General features: G+C 37.2%; 2 protein-coding genes across 3 annotated transcripts in view; one reads left to right on the top strand and one right to left on the bottom strand.

The window, feature by feature from the left end:
- Positions 1-455: 455 nt before the first annotated feature.
- GSKIP (GSK3B interacting protein) lies at positions 456-6,075 on the bottom strand. 2 transcript variants are annotated; one of them, XM_026716982.2, is made up of 3 exons: positions 5,575-6,075; positions 2,480-2,723; positions 456-2,086 (listed from the first exon to the last, which is right to left on the bottom strand). In XM_026716982.2, exons 1-3 carry the CDS (start codon positions 5,619-5,621, stop codon positions 1,925-1,927), a joined length of 453 nt encoding a protein of 150 aa, XP_026572767.1. In that variant the 5' UTR covers positions 5,622-6,075; the 3' UTR covers positions 456-1,924. The 2 variants fall into 2 exon arrangements, with proteins under 2 accessions (XP_026572767.1, XP_026572768.1); XM_026716983.2 differs by having other exon boundaries at positions 5,729-5,820.
- A 380-nt stretch (positions 6,076-6,455) lies between these two features.
- ATG2B (autophagy related 2B) overlaps positions 6,456-20,852 on the top strand; it is a 49,567-nt gene continuing 35,170 nt past the window's right edge. Inside the window, exons 1-9 of the mRNA XM_026716979.2 lie at positions 6,456-7,366; positions 12,414-12,576; positions 14,812-14,964; positions 15,586-15,688; positions 16,116-16,275; positions 16,518-16,697; positions 18,287-18,383; positions 18,666-18,848; positions 19,740-19,894. Coding sequence (XP_026572764.1) covers positions 7,205-7,366; positions 12,414-12,576; positions 14,812-14,964; positions 15,586-15,688; positions 16,116-16,275; positions 16,518-16,697; positions 18,287-18,383; positions 18,666-18,848; positions 19,740-19,894 — 1,356 coding nt within the window. The 5' untranslated portion in view covers positions 6,456-7,204. The remainder of the gene's footprint in view (positions 7,367-12,413; positions 12,577-14,811; positions 14,965-15,585; positions 15,689-16,115; positions 16,276-16,517; positions 16,698-18,286; positions 18,384-18,665; positions 18,849-19,739; positions 19,895-20,852) is intronic.

The following is a 20,852-nucleotide window of genomic DNA, read 5'->3' as shown; positions in this document are numbered from 1 at the left end:
AATCTCCCGTCCTCCGCAACGCTCGCCTGAGACGCGGGCCTGTTCTATAACAAGTCGGCGTATCTGAGCTGGGGAAGCGGGTGATTATTATATCCCGATGGACCGTATCGCTCCTCAATCGAACGCCCAGTGATGGAAAGTGCAGTCCAACCACCCTGGAGAGCTAAGGGCATGCTGCCGAAGCATACAATTATCAAGCCAATTTGGTTTTGGGTGCAGATTTTAGCATGTAGGGGAAATAAAGGGATAATAATTGAGAGGAAACGAACTTCCATCCATCCATCTCTTGTGTGTACATCTAATCTGAAACACTGGCTACATTTACTTATTATTCTATATCAATTTTTCTTAACCAAAAGGTCATCAAAATCAAAATTATATGCCAGCCTATTTTGAAAAATAATTCAGTATTAAAATCCCTTCAAACTATTATGAGAAATGATAGAGGCAGTAAGTGCATCAATTTTAATTTTTAATATAGTAAATATTGATAAATGTAACCAATACAAACAAAAGTTCCATATTTTTTTAAAGTGAGAAAGGATCCTAAACTCTTAGAATAAGACCCATTATACAGATCATGTATGTGCCTTTATTTAAATGTACAACTGCTAACATAAATCAGTAAATAATAAACATGGCTAGGTTAGTCACAAAGGAGTACGAAGTTAGCTATGTAAAGTATATTTCCTCCTATAGGTCTAAACGTGATCATACATCTACTCAATAGTTTGTGCACTTTATATTTTTAAACAAATGTACAAAATGAAATACAGCATTATAACAGTTAAAAGTGTAAATTCCTGGACTAAATTCTCAGCTAGGTCCTAGGATAAAACTATCACCCAAATAAATCCAAAGGCGCAAGACATGTTTAAGTCCTTCAAACTATAAGTTCATCTGTCTGAGAACTAGGAATGTTATCATTATATAGCAAAATGTATGGTGCTGCTGTGACTGCTATACAAACTTTCATTTAAAAACAGGCCCTTTTTGTAAGCAGTAAAAATTAAAAACAAAAAACTACAGCACCACTGTTAGCAAATTTCATATTTAGGTACCTAATTTGTTCTCTCGATTCAAATCCAACTTGACTCTTTGGTTTTGAATTAATATTGTGTTGTACATTAATTTAAAACAATGGTTAAAATACTAAAAGGTAACATAGAAATATTTAGTAACTGGGAATATATTAAGGCGTGCAAAATACTTTCCAATATACTATACATTGTGTAAACGTTTAAACTGTAAATAACCCTTTATAGAATATGCATTTCATTTTAACAAAAACTGTAAGAAAGATGGGGCTTTATGAAGAATGCACTTTTTTAGTTCTTTATCTTTGTGCTTATACCATTTGTATTTCAACTGATGAATACATTCATTATGCCAACAATTCATCGTCTGTTCAGTATTCAAAGTTTGCAACCTATACAATAAACACTGCTTTTTACTGCTCACCAGCATTGGGCTTAAAATTGTAAATGGAAAATCTATTTTACTAAGCTTGGCAAGGCAATTTTCTGTTCATCATAAAATTCCAAGTTAGTCTTGGAAAACACGACTGTATTGTGCAAATTTTGAACAAGCATTATCTTGTTACAAACATTTAATGCCAACTGCAACATTGCTAAAACTAAGCATTGAGTTAGTACAGATTAAAACTGAAACATTATTCAATCACTTGAAAGAAAATTAACCAAGACTATAACTTTGTTTGAAATTTTGAGAACAAATTGAGTTATTTACTGAGAACAGCTTCAGTTATGAAGGTTATAGATAGTGCCATTACAACTAGTAGAGCAACTAATGTTAAAAGCAAGGAACGCAAGTTAAACGAAGTATTCCTTTTCACGTTCTCAGCATAAGCTGCTCAAAATTCTCAGTTACATTTTTTGGAACTCTCTTTTGGTTCTGAATTCAATCAGGACTGCCCATCGCTTTTCAAATCTTCTAGTCTTTGTAGTAATGCATTTCCAAAAGCTTCTCGATATGCTGGGCTAACTGAGTCTAACAAAGAGTAGACAGTCTCATGGTAGGGATTCTGTAAACTGTCATCCATCTGGTCAAAATCATAAGCAACCACCTACAAAAGAAAAATATATTTCAAAAGTAAGAAAGGATCCAGTACAATATAAACACATGGATAAAGTAAGACAACATAAAATGTTCTGCAGACCTGTCCCCACCCACCCTTTTGGATATTTACAAGACAACCAACAACACAGAATTCTCAAGCCTGATTAATACTAAAGATGTATTTCATGGATTTTTATAGTTACAGTAAATGGGGTAATTATGAAGCATTTAGTGCATCAAATTACTGATTCCTGGAAATTTATTTTCTATATAAAATATCTGGAGCTTAAGGAAAAGTAGGCTGGTTTTGTAACAATGTACTGTTGTTTACTAAATAGTCTGCAGCAAAACACTTAAAATATAAGTGTTTAAAATATATAAAACACAAAAGGAACATTACCCTGAGTCCTGCTTCTGTTAGCTCTAGGCAATATCTGTTCTTCTCCCTAGTTTCCACATTGATGTATGCTACCTCTTCAACACATGGGAGATTTTTAGAGACAAACATGTTGCTCACAGCAAACAAAACATCATTCACAACAGCTTCTGCTTCTATTCTCATGTCCTTCACATCTGTTCCTTCAAAATGGTTTTCAGTTCCACTGTTACTGGATTCATCCATGGAATTATAATCCGTGTCCATTCTGCACATAAAAATATGTGAATAATATTTAGTACATATCCAAAGACGCATTTATTCAGCCAGAACTTTTAATTGATTTCTAAAAGTGATGTGAATTTTCAGAAAATTTAGAACCATAATTACAATTTGTAACAATATTTAGGCAATGGGAAATTCCAAACAGAACACAAACTTTAAAAAAAAAAACCCTGGATTTTAAAATTTTGAAAAAAATCACTTCAACCTTAATTTCATGATTTCAAAATGGAAGCCTTTGGTGCCCTCACTGGTTCTGAAGTAATTGATCAGACAACACTGTATTCAACACAAATAAGGCTATCTATTCTTTTTTCTACTTAACCTCATTTATTATTATTTCTAGTCTAGGCATGTTTCTTGGAAATTTCCTTACCACTTGCTGCAACCTTCAATTTTATAGGTCATTTCTTTCTTATCATTCTCAAGCGCCTCTAAGATCCTACAATCCAGAGACACATATTTCTCATCAATCCCTCAGTATTTCTCAGTATTTCTTGTGTGACACAACTCCCCACTGAGAACAATGAAATATATATGTCAAAATTGACCTGGGGGAGTCTTTGGTGCTCTCTGAGCTTGGTTGTTGACTTGCCGATCTTTTATTACCCAACTGGGGAACACTATCAGTGAAACTAAATGAAAATACAGGTAGTCCTCGACTTACAATTCATTTAGTGACCATTCAAAGTTACAACAGCACTGAAAAAGTGACTTATGACAATTTTTCACAGTTATGACCAGTGTAGCATCCCCATAATCATGTTATCAAAATTCATATGCTTGGCAACTAGTTCATATTTATGATCATTGCTGCGTTCCAAGGTTCAGTGATCGCCTTTTGCGATCTTCCGACAAGCAAAGTCAATGGAAAAACCAGATTCACCTAACAACCAGGTAATTAACTTATCAACTGCAGTGATTCACTTAACAACTGTGGCAAGAAAGGTTGTAAAATGGGACAAAAGTCACTTAATACATCTCAGTCAACAACAGAAATTTTGAGCTCCACTGCGGTCATAAGTCGAGGACTATGTGGTGATAAACGTACAATTGCAGAACATCTATACAAATGCATACAGGACACTCTCCAGCCAACACACCACAATTGAGATGGAGAAGCTTCCCTGTTTCTCTAGCAACCATGGAAGTTGTAGTCCCAACACCTCTGGAAGACCCCAGGTGGGGAATGTGTGCAAATGTATGCAAATGCAGCAACTGTTTTGGTTGCCGATTTGATTCCAGCTGCAATTCAAGGTGCTGGTTGTCACCTTTAAAGCCCTTCCTAGCTTGGGACCAGGTTATCTGAGGGACCGTTTCTTGCTGGTCACATCTACCTGACCCACTAGAGCAGGGAGGCAAGAAATGTTGCAGGTCCTGTCCCCTAAGGAGATACATCTGGTGGTACCCAGAAGAAGGGTGGTTTCAGAAGTTTTCCGTGGTGGTTCCTTCTCTCTAGATCAGGGGTCACCAATCTTTTGGACCTCAGGGACCACTAAATTCATAATTTTAAATCCCACGGACTACTAATATTAATAGTATTTAGTGCAATATAAAAAATGCAAAGAATTTTTCAGTGGACCACCAAAATTTTCTCACAGACCACCAGTGATCCACGGACCACCAGTTGGCGACCGCTGGTCTAGATCATCCCCCCAAAGTTTAGGCTAACCCCCCCCCCAATGTCATCAAAAAAGCACAACAAATGTTCTTTCTGCGCCAACTCAGAAAGCTCAAACTGCCCAAGGAGCTGCGGATACAGAGGAATTATTGAGTCTATCATCTGCACCTCTACAACTGTCTGGTTTGGTTCTGCAACCCAACAAGACAGACACAGACTTCAGAGGATAATCAGGACTGCAGAAAAAACAATTACTACCCACCTGCCTTCAATCGAGGACCTGTATACTGCACCAGTCAAAAAGAGGGCTGTGAAATCCCAGACATAAACTGTTTCAACTCCTTCCCTCAAAACAACTTACAGAGCACAGCACAGCAGAACAACCAGACGCAAGAACAGTTTTCCTCAAAAGCCATCACTCTGCTAAACAAATAATTCCCTCAACACTGTTCAACTATTTACAAAGTCTGCACTACTATTACTGTTAATCTTCTCATCACTCCTTATCACCCATCCCCTCCCACTTGTGACTGTATGACTGTAATTTTGTTGCTTGTATCTTTATGATTTATATTGACTGTTTCCTAGTATGACTTGATTGCTTATTGTACCCTGTGACTATTAATAAGTATTGTACCCGATGATTCTTGACTCTTGAATCTTTTATGTACACTGAGAGCATTTGCACCAAGACAAATTCCTTGTGCGTCCAAACACACTTGGCCAATAAAGAATTCTATTCTATTCTATTCTATTCTATTCTATTCTATTCTATTCTATTCTATTCTATTCTGTTCTATTCTATTCTATTCAACACTCTAAGACTCTGAAGATGTGGTTCTGCCAGCGGGCCTGGGGAACCCAGAAGGGGATGAAGCCATAAAAAGGCTAGTATGTAATGTGTGTTGCCACTGGGGTGGGGTGGGAGCTTATTTTTTTATTATGTTTATTTTTTATTACGTTTATTTCTTTTATGTTGCCCTTTTTATGTCCTGGTAAGCCGCTTTGAGTCGCCACGTGCGAGCGGGCGGCAATATAAATTTAATACATAAATAAAACAAAAACAAAAACAAATAAATAAGGCAGGGCAGATGCCAGCAGCGGATGCCCCTTTCTCTCCGACGTTGCAACTCAACAGTCGCATCGCCACCACCGCGGTCCCCCGTGCAACCCCTTCCAGTTGCTTTCGCCCTCCGGTCGCGACGGCATTATCTACCCATATCCATTCTCCTTCGGCGTCTGTCCGTCGGATAGGTCTTGCATGAGAATTGCTCCCGGCCCCCTCACTAACGGAGACGATAACCTTCTCGCGCGCTCTCTCTCTCACTCTGCTCCCAACAAGCGAAACCCCTCGCTTCGCCCCTTCTCACTTTCCAAGCTGTCACGTGCCACCATCACCAGAGTCCGGCGGCTCGGGAGGGGGAAACACAAGAGGCGCCACTTCCGGTTGCCGATGGAGCTTGCACGTGGTTTAGGGCTAAACAGTTAAAGCTGGCTGAGGACCTCTGGGAGTTGAAGTCCACAAGTCCTAAAGTTGCCAACGTTGGAGACCCCTGGTTTAGGGAGAGGGAATCGTCGGATTGCGGGTCCAGGGATGTATTTCATTAAGGATAAACCTCTTTTAGGACATCATGATTTCACTGCGAAAGTACGAATAGCTTAGGCTTTAAAAAAACAACAGCAAATCGCCGTTATAAATTAACATTTGCATTAGGACGTGATGATTTCATTGCACATTTCATTGCATTGCGAAAGTACGAATAGTTTAGGCTTTAAAAAAAAACAATAAACCTTAGATTCATCTCCACTTTGGATTTAGTTTTGTCTTTTATACGTTTTTCCACCAAATTAATATGACGTCTTGAAAAAAACCAAAGACAGCTATAGAGGAATGGTGGGAAGCCCTTGAGTATCTCCCTGCAGGCGCTTGTGGATGTTCCCGTCCTTTTTTATGCTAACATTGACTTGCAAACTAAGGGCCCCTCTGCTGCTCTTTTTTTTTGTCCTTATCTCTATGGTCCAAAGGTCACGTGACTTCTCCGGTCTCCTTCCCCGGGCCTTCTCTCCCTTCCGCCCCCCAGAAGATGACGAGGCTTCCTCGCAGGGTTTGACGTCCTCCGAAGCGTGGCTACGCGATCCAAGCTGAGCGGCGTAACGACTTGGCCTCGCCGCCCCCAGACAGCCGGGCGAGGAAAGGGGGCGGAGAGGGAGGGAGAGAGAGAGAGAGAAAATAACAACCTCGCGGCGAGGCTTCTCCGTGGGACGGCGAGAGAGGATTTTTTTTTGGCGCGGCGGGTGGGGAAGGAAGAAGCCGAAGACCTCGTGGACCGTGAAAACCTCCCACGGCCGTCCCTTTAAATTTCCCGGCCGGAGTTGGGGGGCAGGCCTCGGAGAAGATGGCGGCGGTTTGAGAGGCGAGATGGAACCTCCCGGTCTTGGCGGTGCTCTTGCGACCTGAAGCCGCCTCGGGCAGGACTGAACAGACGAGTCGGGAGGCTCTTTCTGACCACTAGCCGAGACCCCGGATGGGGTCTCATTTCCCTCAAGCAGGCTTATTGTGCGGGTCGTCCCCGTCCCCGTCCCCGCTTTCAACTCTCTCTGACATTCACTGACAGCTTCGGCACGCCCCTTTCTGGAGTTCCTGACCGGTGGGGCTGTCGACCGTCCTCCCCAGCCCCCGCCAACCATTTTCTGTCCTCTTGAACAGACCCGCGTCTGGCAGCTCCCGAAGACCCGTTTTGTGACTTCCTGGCTCCCGTCCTCCAGCCCCCGCATCTCCTTCCCTGCGCTTCCCATCGACCTTCCCCCCGCTCTCCCTCTCTCCTTTCTCTCTCTCCTTGGCCATCATGCCTTGGCCTTTCTCGGAGTCGATCAAAAAAAGGGCCTGCAGGTATCTGCTGCAGAGGTACCTGGGGCACTTTCTCCAGGAGAAGCTCAGCTTGGAGCAGCTCACGCTGGATCTTTACCAAGGCACAGGCTGCTTGGCCCAGGTGCCTCTAGACAAATGGGTAAGTGATCCAGTTCCAGCTGGCAAAGGAGGAAGTGTCTTTTGACAGGTATAGCCGGCTTGTTTGTTTCAGTTTCCTGCCCGCCTTCTGATTATTGTTCTGCCTTGACAAAATATTGACAAAATATTAGAGGGCGCTAGAGCATATGGAGGCTGTTTGGAGTAAACCAAGTTTAATAAGATGTAAAAACAGATTTACCTGTGAGCAATTCCCAAATATTTGGATCATAATCCAAGTAATAATTTCTATCCTTTCAAATTGAAGTTGTCAATGGTGGTGGCATTGAAGCCAAAATGGATTTTTTATTTTATACTTAAGGAGAGAGAAAAAGGGAATAATAAAAGAAATGGGAAACCTCCTTCAGGTTGTTTTCAGTTGGTTCACTTGGAAGAAATGCAAATTCATGTTAGAGTTAACTTCTGAATCAACTCACATTTTGATACATTTTATTTGGTACTGCTAAGCCATAATAGTTTCAAAAAGATGCCAGGTAAGGAAAAATTATCTAGATTATGGAAATTCTAGTATGGAAATAGTACTTGACCATTGCCTTATGATTTAAATTGTGAGATGAATGGATTAGTAGGATTACTAGGTCCCTAATTGTATTATTTGCATGATCCTGTGAAAGTGTATTCACAACTCATAGCTATGGTGTATTTGATCAAATCCATATTTGACAGCATTATAATTAGGGATAAAGATGGGTTTTAAAGAAGTGATTCTATGTAGAGAAGTGCAAATTATGCCTTTATATTTTAATATAAACACCAAAGGTCTTTGTAAACAAACACTTGTGATTTTATACCTCCGTTTCATAGATGAAGTATGTTTTTACAGAAATTTAGAGGGCATTTAGACATTTTAGAAAAGGTTTTTTTTAAACTAAAGTCTTATTTTGTAGAATATTTATCAGTATCTTTCTGTATTTTTATATTTTAATTGATACGGAAAATATTACAATTCAACCCCAGCAAGACAGAGTGGCTATGGGTATTTGGACCCTCTGGAGACAGAGTATTTCCATCTTTCTGTCTGTCTGGGGTTGCACTACCCAGACAGACCTGGTGCACAATCTGGGGGTCTTTCTGGACTTGTGGCTCCTGCTTTTGGTGATGCACCAGTTGCACCCATACTGCTCACAGTAACTCAGGTCAATTCAAGGTAGTGGTAGTTATCTTTAAAGCCCTATATAGCTGGGACTGAAGTACCAGAAGGACTGCAGGACTGCCTTTTTCCAAAGCCTCTACCTGCCCAACCATATCTAGCAGGATGGGCATGCTGCAGATTCTGTCTGCCAGAATGTGTCTGCTGGCAGAGATTAACAAATGGCATTTTTTGCTATGGCCTGTCCACTATGGAACATTGTCTCTTTGGAGATTGGAATAGTCCCAACTCTATTAATCTTTCCTAAGGCCTAAAAACCTCACTATGTTTCCAACCCTGGGATGCTGAATTTTATTTATTTTTATTCAATTTTTATGCTGTCCATCTCCTCTACAAGGTGACTTTGGACAGCTATGTGATTGTGTTAAGGGCCCCCATTTCCTGACTGTATTGCTAACTAGCCAAATATCATGGCTATAAATATAAATTTATTTTGTTTCTATTGTTTTATTCTTTTTTTAAAAAAAAATTGTATTTTGATTGTAATATATATTTTTTGAATTGTAAGCTGCCCAGAGTCATTGACTGAGATCGGCATCTATAGAAATTGAATGAATAAAATTAATTGAAATAAATTGTTTAGTTTTAATATAGATATTTATGCTTTTAGGAAATTTGGTTGAAAGAATCTTATGATTTAGGAATCTTAACTGTCTGTAGTAGCTGAGAAAAAAGTATGAATTAAAGTTTGGCTACTCACTGGTTGCCTTCATTCAGTGATTGCGTTTCTTATCTGCTGCAGAATGCATTTTCCTTCAGTCTGTTCTTTCAGACTGAAAGAGCTTCAGTCTGTTCTTTCAGCTGCTAAATGTTCTCCTTGGGAAATTTTCATCATGGTATTGAGCATCTCTAGAGTTGTTTCCTTTCTAGCTTTCTTTCTCCCTTTTAAAATACTTATAGCTGTTAACATTGGCCTTCAATGCATTATGATAACATTGCTTTGACTCAGGTTACCAGAAGAAGTAATTGTTAGCAATGATTTGTTAAGGCTTTCATGTTGCTTACAATTAGTAAGCAAAGCCTTTTTGTTCCATTTAGCATTAAACATCATCAGTAAGTCTACCTATTAAAACTGTTTATTTAATTCTGTAATTTAAGTCTAATACCTACTAAATATAGACATTAGATGAGGCTCTTTTTAGAACAATTATAATAGTTTCTGTGTTATGATAAAATGTGAAAATGATAATGATGGTGTTGGTAGATGCAAGATAAGCTTCATAACATTTGTCCAAGTTCATATTACTAAGATTTGATAACATTTCTGTTCATATAATATCAACAGCCAGAATTCTGTGTGCACTATTTGATCTGGAGCAGCTTCCCTGTCTTTGCTTATTCTACCTTTTAGTAAAATATAGAATATTACAAAGAGAGTTTCTCTTTTGACTTGAAATGAACTTCTTAAATATTTTTATGTATAGGAAGGTAATTATCAAGGTTAAGGCAATTCTAAATATTGACATTTAAAAGTGCAAAGTTGAGAAGCCATTGGATTGATTTGTAAGTAAGATATGTGTACTATGACCGTACTTTATTGCCCAACAGTTGTAGATCTGAAATGTTTAGTCCATATATATGAAACATTAATTAAACTGGGTTTAGTAGCTTATTGAAAATTGGTATTACTTGCTATTTTCTCAATTCTTCAGTTTAATTCTCTGGAATATTGCAGTCATTTTGATGGTTTTCTGATTAAAGCAAATAATGTTACTTTAGGGTGTTTTGAATGAAGGTTTTAGGAGTGCAAAATTGCCTTGTGACAAACCAGTTGGTGGGTCTAATTCTGCCTAAAGCTGATTCATATTCTGATTCATATGTAGCAAAGAAGGTCCACTTACATTCTTCTAAATGGTAAGGACCTTCTTCATTTGAGGCTACTTGATTTTTTGGTAGTTTGCTGTGGCTTATTTGCTAAGCTGTCTGATAAGTTGTTCATGTTTGTTGAAGTCCATCTTGGAAAATGATAAATGTAGTATGAGCCTATTCTTTACATAGCCACATTTGCTTATTTCAGTTGCTATAGCCTGAGGATGTAGAGAGAGTCCCTGGAGAGATGCAGTTTATCACACCCATTCTTGTCTGTTTGGGCAGAAATGTTATCCAAGATTAAGCACCTGAAAGAGATTTTTCATTGTCCTTAGTTTTACATGGTCTCTAAATGTATCTCCTGATATGTTCCTGGATATCTCAGTCGTATTCAGTACCATTTTTATGGAGTCTGGCTTCACTGGACACAATCCTACTTATTAAGCACTCAAAAAACCAACCTACCTTTGCCCCGATGGCTACCAAGTAGGATCTCCCACTCAGGAAGGAACAGAATTACTTTGGTACAGTTCTTCCAACCCATTCAGATGGGCCTGAAGGATACTTATTAGACTTCTTGAAGGCTTCTGATATTGATTATAAGACAAAGGTAATCATGTTTCCTCCATGAGAGTCTCTCTCTGGGTTATTAATGAAGGAAACCAGCTTGGTTTCAGCCTTGTGCCTGGGCCTCAGTCTTGATTGTCAGAGGTCTAGATGTAATCTGTTTCTTCTACTCTTTCCACAACTTCCTCTAATATTTAAGTTCTGTTTGGCGAGCTTTTTGTAAATTTGTTTTCTTCGATGTTTTGTATATATTTAGCGTCCTGTATTGTGACTGACATTTTTAGAGCTTCTTAAGCCTAATAAGCTCCCTGGGTGATATTTTCTACAGTAGTGGGTTATGTTAGGGGAACAATATTGACTATGTCGATGTTATGAGAATAACTACAGGAATATGCAATTGAGAACATCTCTAATGATAAAGATGTCTGAGCTATACGTTGAATTCTTTATGAAATATTGTATGTTCTTAAATGAACACCATTTTCTGTTATGTGCACTTTTATGGGATTGTTTTTAATTAACTTTTCAGTGTTTCAACATTTGAAAGCATTTGCCTTGTTACAGTATTTAGAAATGTCATTATCAATGTACTACTATTAATACTTTTCCACAGCTTTTTATAACTGATTAACACAGTAGCATGTGGCTTACATAAGCACAAATAGTTGTTGGCAAGTATGACAGGCATTTTGCTAAAAAAATAACAATTTATCTTAATTGTGATCACCCTTTATAATCATTTTACCTGTTAAGTATGTTTATCCGTGTCTATGACATTAAATTTTGCAATACTTAAAATGATAATGATGGTTAATTGGATTTGTTGACACTGGATATATGAAGCAAAACGTATTAATGTATTGCAGCATGGAAGTTATAGAAATGGGTGTATCCAGCCATATTGAATATTTCTATGAATGCATATCCGATTTGCATTAAAATTAGAGATTGCAGTGGAGAAGGAAATTAAGGGGTTTTGTTGTATTATATAATAAGAACTATGATGCATCAGATGAAAGAGCTAGATATATACAGTATTCTACCATATTTTTTTCTCACAATGGCTAATCAGATGTCAGTAATTAGATTACAAGCTGGACATGAGTACATTATTATTTTTCATGTATGTTTTGCACATACCAGAACCATTGTATGCTCATTGTGATTAGTAGACTTCGGTAATTTTAACCTGTTTTCCCATATTTATGGGCTTTGGGAGGTAGCCAAATGGTGGGATCTAATAACCACACACCAAATACCAAAATGTATTTAAAAAAAACATACTGTATCCACATTTCCACATATTGAAAACACCCTTTGAAGATTGAATCTAAAGCATTGTACTACCCTAGCTGAAACTTGTATTTTTTTAGGCAGCTAAATCTAATTTGCCCTAGATGCAGCAGAGAAATTAATTATCCATATATATGTTAGAATTGTAATTAGTATTACAAGTTCTGATAATAAATATTACGACTTTTCTGTTTTTCTTCTCTGTGCTTAGAGCCTGAACGAAATTCTGGAATCTGCAGATGCTCCATTGGAAGTTACTGAAGGATTTATTCAGTCAATAACTCTGTCCATTCCTTGGGGCTCCTTGCTTCAAGATAACTGTGCCCTTGAAGTAAAGGGCTTAGAGATGGTCTTCAAGCCAAGGCCATGTCTAGGTAAGTTAATAAACAACAGTTGCTTGTCATTACATATTCTATAATTTTTTTTGCATGTTAGAAGATAAGTGGATTAGTGTAAATCAGTGTTTCTCAACCTTAGTGACTTGAAAATGTGTGGACTTCAAACTCCCAGAATTCCCCAACCAGCAAAGACTGGCTGGGGAATTCTGGGAGTTGAAGTCCACACACTTTTACTGATGTAAATGAACTAGTATCACAATACAGGTAGTTCTCACTTAATGACCTTAATTGGGACTGGCAACTGTATCACTGAGTAGGGATCATGTGATTGCCCCATATCTCAATAGAAGTCCTGGCAGTCCTGATTCCAGTTTAAACAAAACATTACATGATGGCATCACATGACCTCCTGCTGGCTTTCCTGTTGACTTTGCCAGCTGAGAAGGTTGCAAATGGTGCTCACATGACCGTAGGGACGCTGTGATAAGTGTGAGGGCTGATGATAAGCTACTTTTCAGCACTGTTGTAACTTTGAACTGCAATAAACAATTGTTAAGCAAGCACTACGTATATCCACTTAATTTTTGCTAGGTGGAGTGTTTGAATATCAAATAGGCACGATATCATGGGACAGTGTGTACCCTGTTTCTGCAACAATACGGCCTCCCCCAATAGGAAATCCCATCATGTTTTATAGGCATGAAATGAAATTAAGCCCCTCCCCCCAAATTGAGCCCCTCCCCCCTATATTAAAACATGCGAAATGGGGGGAATTGGGGGGGGGGCTTGCCATTAGGAAGTACTTTTGTTGCACACCCGGATATGGTGCTGCCTGCGTTGACCCCAATACAAAGTGCCCCACCAACACCGAGGTCAACATCCAAGCCGTCACCGCCCACCCGAAGATGCAGTGGGGGGAATTAAGTCACCCCCAAAAAGACAGCCTAGCCATTTTTTCGGGGCTCAAAAATAAAAAAGACCCGGCCTTATTATATGAGAAACACAGTATGTTTGCCCATGTCTGATCAGATAATAAGGAAATAAGTATCACTGCAAATAATCTCCTTGACTCGGGACAAAGGATATTGGTTAGTGTTCAAATGTATACATTTTTGGCTCAAATACTTTATTTCAAAACTATGATATCCTTTGTCTTGTAAACAAATTTATGTTACTTTATAAACACCTTTGTAGGCTATCGAGATGTATATAGATTCACTGTGTTTACAACCTGATATTTTAAAGAAGAGATTGGATAGCCACTTGTCTTAAAAGGTATAGAGTCTCCTGCTTGAACAGGGGATTGGACTAGAAGACCTCCAAGGTCCCTTCCAACTCTCTGTTATTCTGTATATTATAAACTCACATCTGACCTAAAGTTTCTTTATAAAATAACAATCTTCCTTCTGCTTTTCTTTTGTTCAGAAACTTGACCATAACTACATTATTAGATCTATTGTCTGAATCCTGACTATATGGGAAAACCAGCCTTATTTTATCATTATGTAGCCATATCATTTTCATATATCATGTTCATACTTGGAGAAGTCCTGCTTTTCATTCAAAGGCAATATAAGTTTGTTGATTGGCGTCTTGGAGCAGTTGGAAAAACCCTCAGAATGCTTAAGACCAAACATTACATTTATTGGACGTTTGTAATATAATTATCCATACTTGCATATTCTGCTGTAGAAGTCTACCATTTTGACAACTATAGCAGAAGGATAAATTTATGTATTTCATTGATCTTGAAATATTTGGGAAGAACATTTTTTCTCCATACATGAATGAAATAAAAGTAGATATATCCAGAGGTGGTATTCAGCAGGTTCTGACCAGTTCTGGAGAACCGGTAGTGGAAATTTTGAGAGTTCAGAGAACTGGCAAATGCCACCTCTGACTGGAGATTTTACAGTATCTTTCCCCTGCCATGCCCACCAAGTCACGCCCACAGAACCGGTAGTGAAAAAATTGGAATCCCACCACTGGCATATATCCTACAATCTAATTTACTCCACAATATTACTTCTCTAGTTTTTACTTTGCTACATTTAATGTTACTAGTGTAAAGTTTCTATGTGAATAAATATAAACTTTGAGAGGATTTTCTTTTTCTTTACTACATTGGAAATCACTACTGTGCGCATAGAAAGTATCCATCAGCAATGTTTTGCTGATTGAGTTCATGATTTACTATTACTGACTCATGATTTAATATTAATAATGGCTAAAGTTGATTAAAAATAAAGCATGTTTGACTTCTTTTGGCAGCTTCTAGTTCAGAACCAATGTATTGGTCAAGCTTTATGACGAGTAGCATGCAGCTTGCAAAGGAATGTCTTAGTCAAAAACTGACAGATGAACAAGGAGAAGGGTCCCAGCCTTTTGAAGGACTTGAGAAATTTGCCGAAACAATTGAAACAGGTACTGTTTGCTTCATAAATTGCAAAGCAGATTAACAGTTAATCAAAAGTATATTTTGTTAATTAAGTCACAATAATTGTTAATTTTTTAAATGCTGTATTATTTAGTAACATATGCAGAAGGTGTTACTGTGTTGTGATGGGACAGGTTTGCATGCATAAACCGCTTTCACAATATTTAGAAAAGGGGTGCCAGTGACAATGTTCCAGATGTTCATTCAGCAGTCTCTTGCCCAATATTTTAGCCCTTAAATCTACTAACAGTCAAGGCAAATTGGTGCCAAATAAGAGTCAAGGGACCAAGGGTAGCTGGACTTAAGTCTCTTTTAGGGTCGTAGCGGTTCCAAATGGATGATGAGTTTACCTCCACCCTCAGGTTCAGTCTGGTCATTCCTTCATCAGTCAGTGGATGCTTGGAAATAGTAGTGTATACTTAGCTGATGCAAGATTATATAGTTTTTTAAGTATTTCCTTCTGGCTTAATATGTGATCAATTATGATTTATAAACTGTAGTTTATTGCTCAGTGTGTTGTGTACTGGATTTGTCTTGATAATACAATTCTGCCTAGTCTGAATCTAGCAGGTGTAACACTATTTCTTATCTTGGTATTTTTACTATAGTTTTAAGAAGAGTGAAAATCAATTTTTTAGACACTGTTCTGAGAATTGAACATGTGCCAGATAATTCTAAAAGTGGAACAGCACTGGAAATTCATATTGAGAAGTAAGTAGGTTTTGTTTATTATTTTAAATGATGTCTGGAAGAGAATCAGTACTTTATGAGACTTTAAAATAAAGGTTCTATTGTATTCCTCAATAATAGAACTTGACATTAATTATGTCTGAAGCAATAACGATTAGGGTTTTAAACATGTAAGAAGATATAGAAATTTTGTAATTAAGTTAGTGCATTAATGTTACTAGAGGTTAAGCTGCATATGCTTCTGTGCCCATGTGATACAGTAATGTTTTGCTAGATTTTTATGGAGATTTTCAATCATCCAGGTCCTGGTTGTTCCAAAGGTGCTTTTTCCAAAAGGCAACTGGACTTTCTTGGGGTTTTTTTCTTTGAAACTATTCATGTAATATAAACAAGAAAATTGTAAATTTATATTCTATCCTTATTTCATTATTGATTTCACTGTTTACAGAACAGTGTACTGTGATGAAACTGCTGATGAATGTTCTGGAAATGTGCATCAGCCCACAGCTTTTGCTCACAAATTATTACAGCTGTCAGGTGTTTCTTTCTTCTGGGATGAATTTCAGGCATCAGCAAAATCCTCTCCAGTCTGTTCCACTACACAGTTGGTAAAATACTTTTTCTTTATTATTGTATTTCTATAGCACCAGAAATTCAAATGTCAAAATAAAGTTAAATTTCTAATGTTAAAAATGTTTTTATCCCATTATTGCAGTGTTTCTAATTTTGTGCTTGTACTGAAAAATTGTGCACTATAGTTTTGTAATGGCTTGAATACATATATTTCTGTACACAGCCAAGAAAGTGTGCTTATGTATTACCTCTATATTTTTATTTATGTATTTTAAAGTTAACAGAACCAAAGCTTTCACCTAGCTGGAATCCAAAAATTATGTACGAGCCACATCCTCAACTAGCACGAAACCTACCTGAAGTTTCTCCTTCAGATCCTGTGCAAATATGTAAGTTGATTGGAAGGATGGAACTGAGTCTTACATTAAAACAAAATGAAGTGCTTCCAGGAGCCAAGGTTAGTTGTTGATTATAGTCATGTTTTTTTTAAACCCTTGGTACATGATATTCCAGTCTTGGTATAGATATCTCTCTTAATTCTGCATTCCATTTTTCCTTGATAAAGCTTTTTTGGTATATAGTTGAACTCTTGTTTAGTCCACTGTGTAAAAGTGAAGAATAAGCATGTCGTAATTATTAAGCCATTGCATGTACATTATTTAAAATCACTGCAGATAATCTGAAATGTGTGTCACTAACTGCTGCATGCTTGCTGTCTATGGTTTGATCTTTTTTTCTATTTTAAGGCAAAGGGCAAAGAATCAGAATAAATAAATATAACTAAATAAGAATACATACAATTAAAACAGCAGTGTTTCAGTTATACATCCAGACAAGAAGAAAAAATCAAGTTAAATTAGTACAATGTCATTTGTAACATTTTAAAATAAAATTATTTAACTAGTAGTCAGCCCTTGTCAAGTTTAATTCAAAGGCAAGAAACAAGTACATCAAGAGCAAAACAATAATAGCTTTTCTTTGAGCTTTTGCAGAACTAAAACTTGTGTGCTTCAATATTAGATAGAGAAACTATTGACACCAGAAAACAGAGGAACAAAGAAATCTTTGAAATAATCCCAAAGTGTCAGGTGCAAAGAATCAGGTCTATTTATAAAATTGTAACATAAAAATGTATTCAAGCCTATACATAAGAATCTGATCAACTAAAGTACATCACTACATTGGTACCAGATAAGGATCAACGGAATTCAGGAGGGTTTGGACTTGGGACACTTATAGGAACACAGTGACTCTAAACTGATGATGTACTTAACTCCACCCCGACCCTCCTGCCTGCTCTTCTCCTATAAAAGGATCTTTTTAAAATATGAGAGCTGGGTTTTTTGGTATCTCTTTAATTAAATCAATGCTACTTGGAGACTCAATTTTAGTCAGCGTATAAAGTAGATATAGATACAGTAAAACCTCCACAGTTGACCACCTCCCTAAGTTGACCATCTCCCAAAGTTGACAGATCAATTGTATATATAGCTTTTCAAGTACATATTTCCTAGGTTTTACTTGACATATATGTTGTAATATACCTTGGTGATTCTGAGCTTGGTTGTTTTCTTGCAGATGTTTCATTATCCAACTGTGCAACAACATCAGACTGGTAATGTTATCTAGTTGGGTAATGAAATGTCTGCAAGAAAACAACCAGGCTCAGAGGGAACCAAGGACTTCCCAGTTCAACCCTGACCCACAAATATTCTTTTCTATTAATATCATATATTTCAGATGTTTAAGCATGTCTGCACATAGTAATAAAGCCTTGGATCTCGGGTTGCTAATTTCTATGTATGTAAAAAGAGATAGTTCAATTTGGAGATACCAAAGAACTTTTATAAACAATTAAGCTAAAACATATAAATGCTACTCAAAAATAATATGCAAGCTGGATTTCAATAAATCATTATATTTCACAGACTATCCACAGTATATTTCATAAGATAAAGAATTTAAAGTTCTGTTTTTGTTCAATGGCAAGATTGATAACTGAGAAAACAGGTTCTTATAAAATGTATTAAATCTTTTTTTTTTTAGTTGGATGTAGATGGACAAATAGATTCCATACACCTGTTCCTGTCACCAAGACAGGTACATCTTTTATTGGATATGTTTGCAGCCATTGCCAGACCAGGTAAGTTGAAACTGTGTTGATTCGTATGACTGAAATAAAGGGAGCAGCCTAAGTTTCGCATGTTGCTGCGGTTTTAAATATTTGCTAGGCAACTTTTTTAATGTAGTTACAGGAAGGGTACAACTTTTAATGGGGAAGCATGGCTGATAATGTTATGCCATCACTGGAACAATGGGGCTGAATTCTTTCAAATATAGGCCTTGAAGCCAAGGTGGAGAAAATTGTGTTTCCTGGGACTTTGGAATTAGATACCTTATACTTCTATTTTGTGTTTCACTGCAGAGAATCCTGGCAGAATAGAATTATCTAATAAAGACAGAAAAAATCGGCCAATGCAGCAGGAAGATGAGTATCGGATTCAGATGGAGCTCAATCGTTACTTGAGAAAAGAAACTTTGCCAGTAGGCACACAGTCTGATCTGAGTTTTTATGAAGCTGAGGCAGCTAGAACTCCTTCAAGTCGTGGTGAGCAAATAACCCAAACTTCATAGGGTGGGGGCACATTGCTATTTTTATGGGTTTGCACATAATACTAACTTATGATTTTTAAATCATGATTTGTGGACTTGACCTTATAGAATTAAACATTGCATTTAGCCAAAACCAAACAAGCCACATAATAGTTTAGCATAAATCAGCGACTAAAGAATAGAGTTGTAAGAAATTCAACATTATTTATCCAGAAGGGTTGACAGCTTGCATTAAAAAGTTATTAAATATTTACAATACAACCCCTGTACAATCAGCAAAACAACACCACTCAGAATGGAAGTATTTTTATGAGTAAAAGCCCGAGGAAAATCAGTTCATACTAAATATTTTAAAGTCATTGAATAATGTTAAATATCACATCTATTTCAAATGTCTCAGAGTGAAAGAAAAGGATTTAAGCTAAGCATCTAGACATCAGATTTAATTTTTAATATGGTACATTTTTACTAACAGCAATCCCAATGTCACTCTTGTGACATAGTAAGAAACAATGAGACAAAAGTACAAGCATATGTAATATTCAAATTCCACCTTTAAAACATTTGTGTTCCAACATGAATTTGGGAGTGGGGAGAAGTTGGTGTAGAAGAAATTGCAGGTAATCTTAAGTTATGAAGTGGCTTTTAGGGAAATATATATGATTCAATACACAGTACATATATATTGTTTTCTTATTTCTCTGTATGTGACATAATGTATTATTCAATGCTTATGCTTCTTTTCTAAATTGTAATTCTCTTCTACATAAGACATTACATAAACTCTAGCATAATGCTATTTTTGAGACCTACAGCTTTGTGTATTTCCTTAAATTGTGATTGATTGTTTAATATTGAATGTTACAAACAATATCTACTCTTTTAGAAGAAGAGGTTTTTTTCTCAATGGCTGACATGGAGATGTCTCACAGTCTTTCTTCATTGCCACCTCTTGGAGAACCACCAACCATGGATTTGGATCTTTCTTTAACTAGTACATATACTGCTACCCCAGCAGGATCTCCACTTGGTGCTGCAGTGGTATGTAATACTTAATTGTTTGCATTTGAGTAAAGGAACTTCATGTGTTTGGGGGTGATTGTGTTTGTAGAACATACTAAGCTAAATTTAGTGAGAAACATGGCCAAAAACATGCATGCCAGTTATCCAACATATAGTCACATTTACTACCCCAGTATTGATCCTGCCTTCTGTGGGTCTGAAACCACATTGCAACACGTTTTGTGCTGATTAATTGTCCAGGTTTTAATCTATGTTTGTAAATAGTAAAGTCCATAATGGCCTGATAGGCTTTGGAGCCAAATGAATGAATTGTAGACAAGCTAATACTCATCCTGCACCAGCTCATTTGTTTCCAAAAATTTGTGTTTGTTTGTTTGTTTGTTTGTGTTACTACATCTTGTATGCTGTTGTATTTTTAGAGACACTGAACCTGTTACAAGATTTATATAATAAGATTCAAAACAAATATTGGTACAGTTAAAAACAATGAAAATTGTATGTCACTATTCACACATAGTATAATTTTACTTCTCTCCAGATCCCTTCTGAAGAGTCATGGTTTTTTATAGTTGTCCAAAACAATAACAAGAAACAAACAAAAAACCACCAGTAAGATGATATCTAGGGGCATACTTTTTAAAGGAGGGGAGCTATTGCTGAAAAGACTTAAGCCCAGGTTCTTGAAGCTGGCATTCTAGTATTGAACAAACTCCTTCTCCTGGATCTTGCTGGACAGTCAAAATTACCTTGGAGAATGTGGTCACATATATACAATGTCTGAGCCTGTTAGGGTTTTAAAGGTATAAATCAGAATCTTGAATTGTACCCAAAAACTATCTGGCAGCCATTACAATTCCCATATTAGCGGTATTACATTGGTGAACCTTGGGTTTGTGTAGAGTTCAGACAATAGTGGGGAAGAGAGTAAGCCATCCAAGAACCATAACAGAGTGGCTGAGGGCTTGACTTCTCTCTG

Source organism: Pseudonaja textilis, chromosome 1 (genome assembly GCF_049901715.1).
Source record: "Pseudonaja textilis isolate UNSWEBS1 chromosome 1, rPseTex1.2, whole genome shotgun sequence".
NCBI lineage: Eukaryota > Metazoa > Chordata > Lepidosauria > Squamata > Elapidae > Pseudonaja > Pseudonaja textilis.
The sequence above is the reverse complement of the archived record's forward strand: the minus strand, read 5'-3'. Positions and strand labels throughout refer to the sequence as shown.

What these genes read in the sequence shown, in the direction of transcription:
- GSKIP (XM_026716982.2), bottom strand. Translation starts at nt 5,621, where the DNA reads ATGCAAGACCTATCCGACGGACAGACGCCGAAGGAGAATGGATATGG. An exon ending in CCGAAGGAGAATGGATATGG is followed by an intron (nt 2,724 to 5,574) that starts GTAGATAATGCC and finishes TTTTATGTGCAG; the next exon opens with AATGGACACGGATTATAATT. An exon ending in TAACAGAAGCAGGACTCAGG is followed by an intron (nt 2,087 to 2,479) that starts GTAATGTTCCTT and finishes TTTCTTTTGTAG; the next exon opens with GTGGTTGCTTATGATTTTGA.